The 12,521-nt window shown below is 41.7% G+C and overlaps 1 protein-coding gene across 16 annotated transcripts in view; it reads left to right on the top strand.

The window, feature by feature from the left end:
- Nucleotides 1-12,323, top strand: part of UNC13B (unc-13 homolog B) — a 189,003-nt gene extending 176,680 nt beyond the window's left edge. For all 16 annotated transcript variants that reach the window (XM_076066785.1, XM_076066789.1, XM_076066784.1 and 13 more), the window contains 5 exons: nt 335-415; nt 2,183-2,330; nt 3,039-3,131; nt 3,790-3,949; nt 5,078-12,323. In XM_076066785.1, coding sequence (XP_075922900.1) covers nt 335-415; nt 2,183-2,330; nt 3,039-3,131; nt 3,790-3,949; nt 5,078-5,363 — 768 coding nt within the window. In that variant the 3' untranslated portion in view covers nt 5,364-12,323. The remainder of the gene's footprint in view (nt 1-334; nt 416-2,182; nt 2,331-3,038; nt 3,132-3,789; nt 3,950-5,077) is intronic.
- The last annotated feature ends 198 nt before the right edge of the window (nt 12,324-12,521 follow it).

Genomic DNA, 12,521 nt, shown 5'->3' with positions numbered 1-12,521 from the left:
TGCAAATTGAATTCCGTGGCTTTTGTTTGAAAAGTTTATTATCATTTGCTAATCCTACCAAAATATTGGAATATGAATGCTTGTTCATATTCATAATAATTTTCATTATAAAATTAATCATCTTTAAAAATATATTTAATCGTATTTTTTTTCCCAATAAAAACACATTTTTGCATCCAGCATTCACTTCCAGCATTCGAAAGATTAACAGGGCCTGCCCTGGCGTGCATGTCGCGCGGCCTTGCATGCCGTCTCCCTTTTCAACAAAGCGAGAGGGGGGAGTGCGCGGAGTCGATTTGACGGTGATCTCCCACGACGTTCGCTCTGATTGCAGGAGCACATGGTGAGCACCGAGACGAAGAGCCTCACGCCCAAGCAGTGCGCGGTAATGGACGTCGCGCTCGATACAATCAAGGTTCGTCTCCGCTCCCTCATTTCCTCCGGCGGCGGCGAGCGACGCCGAACCTTGCTTGGCGCCTCGACAGCAACGACTAAGCAGCAGTTTAGAGCTCGGTCGCAGAAATTTTAAATAAACTCTTACCGAGTATTCGGCCTTCACAAAGGTTGCCACGATACGGTGATGCGGTGTTGAGATCCACTCTAATCGGAATGTCTGTTTTGCATGATATGGTCGTATTGTGGTTATAGTCCCTTTTTTTTTTACCTGACAAAATATTTATGAAATAACAATAATGTTCATCCATTATAGAGGTTTTTGAGGTTAGATCGCGTAAATATAAATGTGTCGTTAAACCCGCCACCACCCGACACAGCCAATTAGTAAGGTTTTCCACGTAAACAGAACGTGCCAATTCGTTACTAATACAGCACGCCGGTGTGTTGGAGAGGCAAATCCATAACAATTACAATCTGAGTACGACGTTTCGCCAGTAATTACAACTAGCTTCATCAGGCGGACAGATATTTTTGTTCATAATCATCTTTATCATAATATTGAATACCAATAATTTAGTGCTTTGTGAATCACTTTCAGAATAAATTGACAGCACGATGGTTATATAACATCATTTTCCGACAGAACGTGCGTTTTTCGGCATTGTAGATTGTACAGTTGCAATGTTCATGAAGGATTATGAAAGGCCTATGTGGAGTGAACCGCAGTTGAACACCTTTTAAGCAATCTCTATACTTGAAGTACAATAATGTGAAATGCATTTACAAGGTTGAGGAAACTGATAACACATTAATTGTCAGTTCGTAAATTTTTGTATCATATTGTGACAAACTATTGTCACGAAAGCTTCAAATCAAGAGGGAACACTGGTCCTCATGCAGGGAATGAGTCAACGGAGAATTGACGTGGCCCAGCCCTTCCAATTCCCTTTTTTTCCCTCTCTCTCAGAGAAGCATTATGTCTACTACATGTGGTGATGATCCAATCAGGGAGTTAAATGGGCATTTTGATTTGGGTCTTGATGCGATGATTAAAATAAGGGTTTTGTGCTCATCTGGGCTCGTAATGTTGTATGCAGTTCAGCATTTCAAATGAAGAGAGAGAAAAATAAGACAATGGTGCTTTGTATTAATGGACAGATAAAATATAGCATGCACAGCTACCTTCCCTTACACTCATACTCAATGAGCTATGCAGTATTGGCTCCATTTACTGCATGTAAACAAAAAAGCATAGATTTCTCATTTAGCCATATGGATAGATGCACGAATGACGTCGATCTCATATTTGGCTGTACGCAAGTATTTTTATTGCTTATCTAACACATATTTAATATGACAATGTGTTGTTTGTAACATATATAACAGGTGCTTATTATGGCTCGTCATATTTCTCCTCCGGATTGTGCTGCTTCCATTGTACAATTGCGTCGTGCAGTTTGATTCACATGCACACCATGTGGCAGAGCTTTGATAATAATGACAAATGTACGAGACGTAATCGGCCCTATCACTTGCTTCACAATTGTAGTTGTTTCCGTGCTGATATAGTCACCAGAAAAATAACCACACCGTCCGAAGCTGATGGGATATTTTCTACTGAAACTGTACAGCTGGTTTTTCATGACATGTGTGAGAGAAAAAACACTACTGTCATGACATCAAAATGTAACTTTTAAAATGTACATGGGTTTATTTATAGCAATGACAGTGGTGTGATGCATTTCACTGATTTCTTGTGGTTTTTTCCTCTCTGTTACCCATTTAGCAATATTTCTACGCTGGTGGGAATGGCCTAAAGAAGGCTTTCCTTGAGAAGAGCCCTGATTTGGCGTCGCTCCACTACGCCTTGTCGCTGTACACGCAGACCACCGACACTCTCATCAAGACCTTCATACAGTCGCAGATGTCGCAAGGTAGTGCTTCTTGTCCAGTGCTGGTCTCTTGAGCAATATTGTTTTTGCATTAAGCTTGCTCCTGTAACCTTCAAGTATACCACCACGTTTATAATGTAAAAAAAATGTTCATTTGGTTTATTTGCAGTAATAACTTTTTCTTCCCTAAATTCTATTATAACTGTTAAACGGCAGACAATTTATCACTGTATTCTAACATACCCTTTCTTTTCAAGTATTGATGGCATGTACATGCATTTTCAATGCGTGACTTGTGTCTGTGCATGACTTTACTAATTACGAACCCAAATGCTTGCTTATTTCACGTGGATTTTTTGTTTTGGTCATATCCTCGCATTCTGTCGGATGTCTACATCGTTTGGCGCAGTGCATGATGGAAAGGGCATTAGGGTGACAGCTAGTGAGGATGAGCCACCGGAAGAGGGTACGTGACCTGGGAGAGTTAATGCTGTCACACGCAGTGGTGTCAAGCATTGGCTTCCCAGTCGTAGCGGCCTCGTTTTACTCAAGGTCGAGTAGAAGACGACAACGCGGTCGTTGTGAGCGCTTGTTTTGGTTTTTGGTTTTTGCCCCATCCTTTGTTTCCACATCGTCGATGTTTATCCTCGTGGTTCGAGCTGGTCCCGTTCGTCTGACCACGGAGACAGACGCTTGGCTGGCGTCGCTCGGTGCATTCGCATGACGGCCGTGCGTGCGGTTGGCTTTCAGGGGCTGGTGTCGATGACCCGGTTGGGGAGATTTCCATCCAGGTTGACCTCTTCACTCACCCTGGCACAGGCGAGCACAAGGTCACTGTGAAAGGTAAGCGGCGACGGGGGGGACCTTACCGTTGTCGTTTGGGAACCGAGAAGTCCGGAGCAGGTTTCGTATATTTTTAATAAAACTTTACCAAAGACGCGCGACATAAAAACACACACACAAATGTATGTTATCTTTTACATAAGTACATACATATGTCCAAGATATCTTTTGGTTTATTCGGGTTACGTCTTCCTGTGGGGGCACCAGGCGTCACCTCCAAACGTTAGACATTGAAGCTTGAAACATGCTAAAGATTTGTGTTATGTTTATAACAAGTGTTACAAATGAGTGAACTGTCCCTTAAATATTTAAGTGTCTCTTGGGGTGCCATATTTGTATGAGATAATCAAGCTGTTGTGATAGCTGGGTGTTTAAATATATTTTAGTCAAATTTACAGATCAGTGGACCTGTCTTGTAGCGAATGATATCACAGGTAGAGGAGGTGAGGCACGCCCATGGAATGTGACATCATCGTCACAGCTGAAGAGGCTGCCTCATTACCGCTGGGATTTTTTTAGTTAATTATTCATATAACAAAATAGGAATAGTCCGATGAACATTTGAGAGGTGTGCGTGCATTTTTGAGCGGGTGGCTTTGCACGCAGTCGAGCACGTGCGTTGAAACGGGCCGTCTGCCGTCCCACCTCTCCCACACAGTGGTCGCAGCCAACGACCTCAAGTGGCAAACCACGGGGATGTTCCGCCCCTTCGTGGAGATCAACATTATTGGGCCACACCTCAGCGACAAGAAGCGGAGATTCGCCACCAAATCCAAGAGCAATAGCTGGGCTCCCAAGTACAATGAGACATTCCACTTGTGAGTACCCCTCCTTCCATGTGCCAACGTTGACTTCTTTCATAAACATTCATCATTCATTGATTCTCAAACAGCATTTTCACACTTAATTTTGTTGGTAAAAATATTAAGTTGTCAATAACAAAAAAAAACACGTATAAACCTCAGAACGATTGTCCTTTTGTTTAAGTGAGCTCTTGTGGTGTCTCATATCAGGGCTGTCTTCCTCACTAGAATATGCATGAGGCTCCCGAAACTTAAATCGATAAAAATGCAGTGCAAACAACAACAAATGCTTTGTGCTGTATGGCAATTATTTATTATGCTTGTAATTACATTTGTGATCCTACTCCAAAGCCAGCTGAAGAGATTCAGCCATGGTTAAATAAATCCCTTTGTTTGCCCTGACAGCACTTGCTTTGTGGAGCGGCCAGGAGGTGCTCACCAGCCAGAGTGATTTATGTATTACTCCTCCATAAAAACAAATTATGTACTTCATTACAGCGAGATATTTGACTATATCACGACAGTGTTACATTGTTTGTGCAATGTGTTCCTGAAAACAATATAAAATTACTTGCACGAACGAAATAAACTTTGAATAATTAAAGTTTATACCTAAAAATGTATAACTGTTAAATGTTGTTGGTTTTTGAAATCCGGACTAAGTAGTTCCCTGTTTATACAAAAACCAGATCATGGAAAGAATAACCAGATGATTTGTATTATTGCTGTATTGTGCATGTCTAAATTGATTTAGTTCGCTTAGGGCTAAAATAAAAACCAATTAAAATGTCAAAAAAATAGCATATAAAAAAACAACTCGGATTGCATTATAAAAACATGAGGTCGTGTAATAGCGTGTAGCTCTCAGCTCCGGAACACGAGGCATCTTGGATGTTATGGAGAACCGTAGCCGTTGTGTGCAGAGAATTTAATTGAAAGCCTAGTGGCTATCCATACAATTTACCTGAAATTATTTGACTATGGCTGTCATGAGCCTTTGGAAAGCACAAATTTACTTTGTACTCCTTGACTTTGTGGAGGTCAAAACGAATCTCGGTGTAGAGTCAAATCCGGCGTACTCTTTGCCTTTCTTTGCCCCTGTGTACATTCAATCACAACGTGTGTCCTCTTGCTCACTTTCAGTATTCTGGGCAATGAGGATGGGCCCGACTCGTACGAGCTGCACATGTGCGTGAAGGACTACTGCTTCGCTCGGGAAGACCGCGTGCTGGGCATGTCGGTGCTGCAGCTGCGTGAAATCCAGGAGAAGGGCAGCTGTGCTTGCTGGTGCCCACTAGGTCGCAGCCTCAACATGGACGAGACAGGCCTTACTATCCTGCGTATTCTTTCACAGCGCACCAACGACGAAGTGGCTCGCGAATTCGTCAAGCTCAAGTCAGAGTCACGCTCTAACGAGGAGCCCCAGTGAAACCAACTGCTCTCCGTTTGAGTCCTAGAACTGCCTGAACAGACCACCAGAGTAATCCTGTCTCTATTTTACAAGTTTCTCAGTCTAATAACAATTGCCTTGGTCACTCCACTGAAGGGGAGATGTGGCAAGGTGATCTTGCACTTAATAGCGAGGAAAAACGTGACACTTTGTAAATTTTAACGTCGGTTGAAATTTTTACGTCGGTTTGATTTGTGTGTCCCGTTGATGATCGACACGTGGCAAAGATGCCAAGCCGAAACTATGAAGTCACGGCAACAAAAACAAAAAGAGAACAGCGCAGTATATTCTCAATCAAAATTTATTCCTAAGTAAGAAAGTGCCATGGTTCTATCCCGTTGTCTCTCAGGTGCACGTGTGTGAGTGAAGCTGTACACAGCCCTGACAAATCCGGTGACAGACGCTACAGTGGCTTGGAGAAAAGGCACAAATAGCAAGGCCGGTTGTGCCCAGGAGAACTGAGGTCCACCACATCAGTCAGAGTGTGGGGGTCTAAACGATAATGTAGTGTCTTTGAACAACGGGAATTCATACCAAAATAAAGTATTTTACATTAGCTTGAACATTTCATCAGGCATCCAGCATATCCTCCTAAAATGTTTTTTTGCACGCGCAAAACTTTTATTCAGATTGCTGTGAAGCACAGTTTTATTTTTGTAGATGATCTGAAAGTAGCACAGTATTAGGATGTTACAATGACACTGCATTTTACGTTCCTCACCTCTTTCTCTCTTTTGTTTTTAACAAGTCGAGGGTCCCTTCCTGTCCTTGAGGGAACCCTCACAGCGTGGTCAGACTGTGCCGGGCCAATCAGCGTCCTATGACTGTCTTTCCAGGACACACTTGAAGAGTGACTGCAGTAATTTTTACGTCGTTTCCCCGTGCGGAGGTTTACATGCAGGTTGACCCCCATACCCCCCCTCTTGACATCACGTTGTCGCCTCCCTCCCCCCAGGTGTTTGGTGTGGCACATGCCGTTGTTGTGTGTGGCATTTTTTCCATTTGCAAAATGGCTTGGCGTGGAACAAACACCTTTGTGCTTAAGTGACCGTGACGGAGGGTTTGTCAAGTCGTACTGAGGCCACTTTGCAATAGCTCCTCAAGAGGACTTAAACAAGGTAATGCTCTTAACCTGGGTGCATAAAAACACCGGACCAAATGTCGGTTGAAAGTCTTTCCTTTTGAGGTGATGGATTCTGTGAAAAACAGCCAAAATAGAATGTATGTTGTGAACTTGTACAATGCTTTTTTTTTACGTGTTGCAGAGGCCAATGCAGGTTTAAAATCGAATCATGTGTGCATTCCTTGTGTGCTGCAGTGTATGGAAGCCACAGTGTGTGCATGTGTTTTATCTCAGCCATTCAGTCATAGATTATACTTTAAAAAAACTCTACGTGACCAATTTAACAGATAATGTATATATCTAACAAACATACAATGTTTTTGGATAATCCAGCTGAAAATGCCAATATTTTCAAACATGACCTTGATCGTTTTATGTTGTTACGATTCACTATTGAGTAAAATGAAGAGATAAACTGCAACGATACGTTGAAACTCACCAAGGGTTTTCTTGGTGGTGTTGCTAAGCTAGGATCACAGTCCACACCAGACGCAGCTAACGGATTGGTGACGGATATAGCGGAAGTAGCTCGGTCTGGAAGTGTATATCAGTACTGTTTTGTAACTCATGACAAAATATGAGCGTATGTAAATTAGACATCAAAAACACGTGATACACAACATGATTAAAACCATTCAACAATTAGATTCATTTTCATTGGTTTAAAAAGTCGTCATTCCTAAGGCATATGAAGTAATCTACAATTTGCTTCATGATAATATGGCGATCAGCTTTTTAAAAATTACATTTATCCTCACCTCCGATATTCAAATCAGGGTACATTTTAAACCTGTTTGTGGAATCACGTGTGTTATCAAACTATAAGCAAGTTCTAGCTTTGTTATGCACAGGTAAACCCCTAGATGATTTCCCATAATCTCCAAATCGTGTATTTGTATCTCCTACTGCTGTGCAGCATGGCTATTTACATTTATCACTGCATCATGATGCCTCTCATCTTTAAGTTGCATTGCTATTTCAGTTGCTATCACCTGGTGTAGCAACTAATTCAGAAGAAGTTTAATATTTTTCGCACTTTCCAACTCAATGGAGCAGTGGCTCGATTTTGGTTGTAATTACGCTGGTTTTGATTTTAGCACTTATTATTTTATTTGTTTATGTTTTTTTGTGCACATTGTGTACACATTTAATGTAACACTAAGTTCGACTGAGATGCGATATACAAACCACTCTGTGTTTTTGAGCGACTCCATCAGCTATATATTTTATTCTTTCTCTAAAAATCGTACATTTTCACGACCATTTTTCAATTGTCATTCCTGGATGTTGCCCTCATTTTCACATTCCAGATGTGTTCTTTTGAAGAATTGATATCTGTTTTCAAATGAATACGAAATTCACGAGCATTTTCTTTTCGCCAGGGAGCACACTGCATGGAACATGTTGCATATCCACAATCTGACTCCCTTGGTCTCATCTGTATACATTGCCTGCTTTGTGAATTTGCATAAACCTAACTGCTTCTAAAATACCCTACGTTCCACATTCTATTATACTTGCAAAAAACCCCATACTTTTATAAGTTTTTGCATGTTGAACTTCTTTCGTATCATACGTCAGAAGTCCCCGCCAGGTTTAGGAAATGTTTACAGATGGAACGTAAATTAAATATCAAATACGGTCATTGTGATTATTGCTAATGACAACAACGCTGATCTTATCCTTTTTATTGAAATTCACTCTTAGAAATGCCATTACCAGATGTAGTTTTATTCACTTAATATGCACCAAAATCAGAGTACAAGGCAGATTGTTCATGAGTCTGTTGGCATGGATTTAGTTTAGCTCGTGCACTCTTTCCTTAATGTGTACACCAACTGAAGGAAACATTAAACCAGATGATAGCCTCTTTCAAGTAGGTGCCATGAATTAGAAAGTGTGTGTTATGGTCAAAATGTTAACATTGCCTACAGTGAAATTACTAAAATAAACGTAACCTATATAAGCAACTAAAATTGCCCAGGGTTTAGAAAATTGACAATGGCCTCCCAGGTTAAAGAGTAATTTATAAACACTTCTTTCGATTATCCATGAATAAAGTATACAAAGTAAATATATTTCATTTCTGTACACCTATATTTGTATCGTTTCTACAATATATATATTTTTATTTTAGATCATCATTAGCCATTGTCGATCTGCTTGTTTAAGACCTCCCCATGCCATCACCACCCCTAACAGTGCTGCATTACGGGGTTGCACTCATTGCACACAAATTACTTGCCACAATACCGTGCTGATCTCGACAAGGAGCATAATCCATCACGCAAACTCCGGTCATCCTTGCAGCAGCCTTTGGCTAACCATAGGAGCAAAGACGGTCACTGCATCGCGTGCTTTAAGATGCGCTTCTGCGGCCGTCTGGAATGCTTTTCCTTCCGATATTAGGAAGCCACTGGAGCTATGCACTTTTACATCAAAATTAAATTAACATTTTTTAGAACTGCTTTTTGTGTATAGTTTGCTGTGCTTCCCCCGCACATCCAATTATCACGGTTGGCTACTTACGGTGCGAAAGAGGTTCAACATATATATGCGTACTCTTTGATGTGAGACCATCTTAATGGGTCAACTCCATCAGCCATAATCTCTATGTTATTTTGATGTTTTCAGCTGGAAATCCACCCTTGTTCTTAATTGGTCGTCTTGATTACACTTCCAGGTAGATATCACCAGAGGATCAAGCGTGGTGCTATTTTATCATTGCTCTTTATATAATTGATACGCAAAGTTTTTTCCTGGGGGATATGTTTGTGTCTCGGCTATATTTAAAATCAATAAATTAGGGATATTAAGAACATAAAACCACATCATTTCCCTGAACATTGCCACGATAGTGGTGCAACGACATGTCGGAATAATATCTCAAATAAGACTAATGGATGTGACATTGTTGGTTGCATATTCCTTTCACAAGGTGAGACAGTGCCCCAGTCGCTGACCGCATTCACGAATGCTGTTCAAGATTTAGGAAAACATCCAAAGGCACGACGTTAAAAGCAATGGGGGACCGTGACGTCTGCTCAGCGCGTCTCCTTGCACAGCTGCCTCTTGCCAAATTGTTGCCGCAGTTAATGGCAAAATACTGCTCGCTCATTTCTGGGTCTCTGGCAAATTGGAGTAGGCATGTGACGAGTACCCTCAGCCAAAGCAAGCAGTATACTGGATGTGGTGTGCCGGGTGCGGAAACATTTTCTGTCTCACCGGCCCAGACCCAGCTGAAATGAGTACTGCAGTAAGGTAGCATGCAGGAATTATTTTGTAACTCACAGATTCGAAGCCCCATTTCGTTCATCACCTCGCTTTTGTGGCGGCGTGTGTGCTGTTGTCAGGCTCAAATAATGCACAATGTGATTCGACTGAATTCATGTCATGAAGCTCGTGTGTGTGTGTGTTACGGAGGGTGAGGTTGGGGATCGCATTGCCCAGCTGTTTCCCCAGAGCTGCTGACCCCCCTGCTCTTCCCCTTCTTTATATCTCGTCCTACTAAATCATAACTACAAAAGAGGTGTAGTGTTACGACAACGCTTGTACCAGGGTAATAAAATATTACAAATATATAGCAGGCACCCTAGATGTTGGTTGGGTGACTCATAAGGGTAGCGTCCATTGCAGAGAACTCGACCAGCATTGCTGAAGTTCTTTGTTAAAATCCAGGAAGCCATCAATGCCAAAATCAGGCTCTCAAATATAGCAAAGTTGATAATCTCAAACTGGTCACCAAAGGCTGTACAAAAAACATTCAACCTTGGGTTGTCACTTCATTCAACCTAGCCAAACAAGAGGGCTAACACGTATACACATATCAACGGTGGTGAACTATTTACAGAGCGTGCAGATGGATCACTATTTAGTGTCTCGTAAAAGACACTGACCAATTAAATCTGTGGTGACATTCTGCACGGCCAGTAAACCAAGGTGTGACGCTCAGTTGACCTTAGACATTCCGGATGTTTCATTGCCTGCTGGCGTTGCTCTCACAGGAGAATCACTTTTTTTTAAGAGTGCACGCATTCTTGCAATTTCAAGACTATCTGGTGTGAAGTACTATAGTGTGATGTATCTACAATAGCGGGACCGTACAATATATATTAATATTGTGAATTCCTGCCACCATGGCATCTGTCGACCTCACCAAAATCTGAAATGTAAAAGATTGCCCAAAACGATATGTCTACATCACGTAATAGTATGTTTGGTAACAGTTCATTTGTGATGTTGGCTTGTTGGCTAATTGTGACCGTTGTGGTACAGTATCAGTATAATACAGCAACACAAAAGGTGAATAATAAAAATCTGATTACTGGCAATCCGGAAGCCATGGTGGCTCACTCAAGAGTAACCCGTTAACTCGTAGATTTTGAGACATTCCACGCAATCGACACCTTTATTACGGGCAGAGCACGAATTGCCAATGTTTCTATTGCAATTGAATTGCAAAACCAGTAGGCACTGTGACGTCCATACTTTATAACTCGGCTTAAGCACAGCGCAGGACATGCGACTTAACATCGGTGGGGAATGTTGCGCCACAGTTGCCATCGAACCCAGTCTACAGCTGTGCCGCTGCTGTGGCCTGCAGAGTCAGGTGGCTGGGGTTTGCACGCAGTTCGGCTGTGCCTCCCTGTGGCTTCAGTAAATAACGTTGTTAGCCCAAGGCCTTATGTTAGCAGTGGCATTTACAATGTTTTTGTACGCTGCATTTGTCCCACTGAGTGAAGGGTCTGCTCTACATTTAAGCCACAGCATGCACTTGTGTGCGTGGCTATTGCTTTGTGATAATGGCACAAAACATATCTCGCATTGTGGGACTATTTTGAAGAAGAAAAACATCTTTTGAGATGTGTGCTTTGATATCGAAAAAGGTGTTGCAGTTTTGTAGCAGTAGACTTGATAATAATACTACTTTGAAATAATAATACTAGTTTTAAAACCTCACGAAGAAAACAAGTACCGTAATTTTAAAACGAAAAGAAAATCCTAAAAAGTCTGATCACTGTGAAAATCAGAGGTGGCCTCTGGGCTTTTTCCTTTGGGGAAAATACAAACCCGGGCGTGGAGATACACACACAAACTGTGATGTCTGTCCCTGTTTACATTTGTTATATATGTACTGTACAACACATTACCTTTATAAAAGCCTGTAGATATAACCTTTGTGGCTGTTTAAATATGAGAGAGAAAAGATACTGCAGTATGGGGTTTTTTGGAGAACATTAAAACAAATTTTGAAGTATTGTTTTAAAGGCTTCTTTCTGTTGTCAAATTGTGCATTCCAGGTGGAGATGAGGTGTTGAGGGTTTACAGTTTTGTGTATCTTTGTACGGTCTGGATTTCTATAATATAGAAGATAGAGTGAATAATGTTGTGGGAACCTATTGCTGAATCTGCTGTAGTGTTGCACTCCTGATTTGTCGTCACACTGCGCTTTTAATGAACAAAAACTGCAAAATTAAGTGTAGAGTTATTTTGAAACGGATGCTGCTGCTTGATTTAATGTCGTACACCTACAAATATATAGATGGGTACACGTTGAGAGCAGGCTTGCCAAAATCTTTCTATGAAGCACACACAACGTTGCATAAACACAGCAACGGTGGGTCGCGTGTGTGGCGCGTGTGGTGTGTCACGGGGGCCCAGGCAACGTGGAATGCGCAGTCGTCCCCGAATGTCACGGCGGCATAAACGTCGTTGTGTTTAGCTGGCTCGTTGTGTTGTCCACGATTAACTTACGCATGTTTGACACATTGCATGTTGCACAATTTACTACAATAAAACAGCTGATGTGGCTCCGGCTACTTTGTGGACTACATTCTTGTGCTCGCTCCGCGGATGTTCTATTGCTGTAGTCTCCCTATTGTCGTTGTTGTAAATGTGCCTATCACGTAAAAATGGGGGGGAGGGGGGTACACATTTGTGCAGCAAACATTTCTTTGTTTTATAATTTTATGGGCGTTTTCATGCGTGTTATTTTGCATGGTGTAAGAAAAGTG

Source organism: Petromyzon marinus, chromosome 13, assembly GCF_048934315.1.
Source record: "Petromyzon marinus isolate PM22_M1 ecotype Great Lakes invasive population chromosome 13, UKy_Petmar_22M1.pri1.0, whole genome shotgun sequence".
Taxonomy (NCBI): Eukaryota; Metazoa; Chordata; class Hyperoartia; order Petromyzontiformes; family Petromyzontidae; genus Petromyzon; species Petromyzon marinus.
This window is presented reverse-complemented; position numbering and strand designations above follow the sequence as displayed.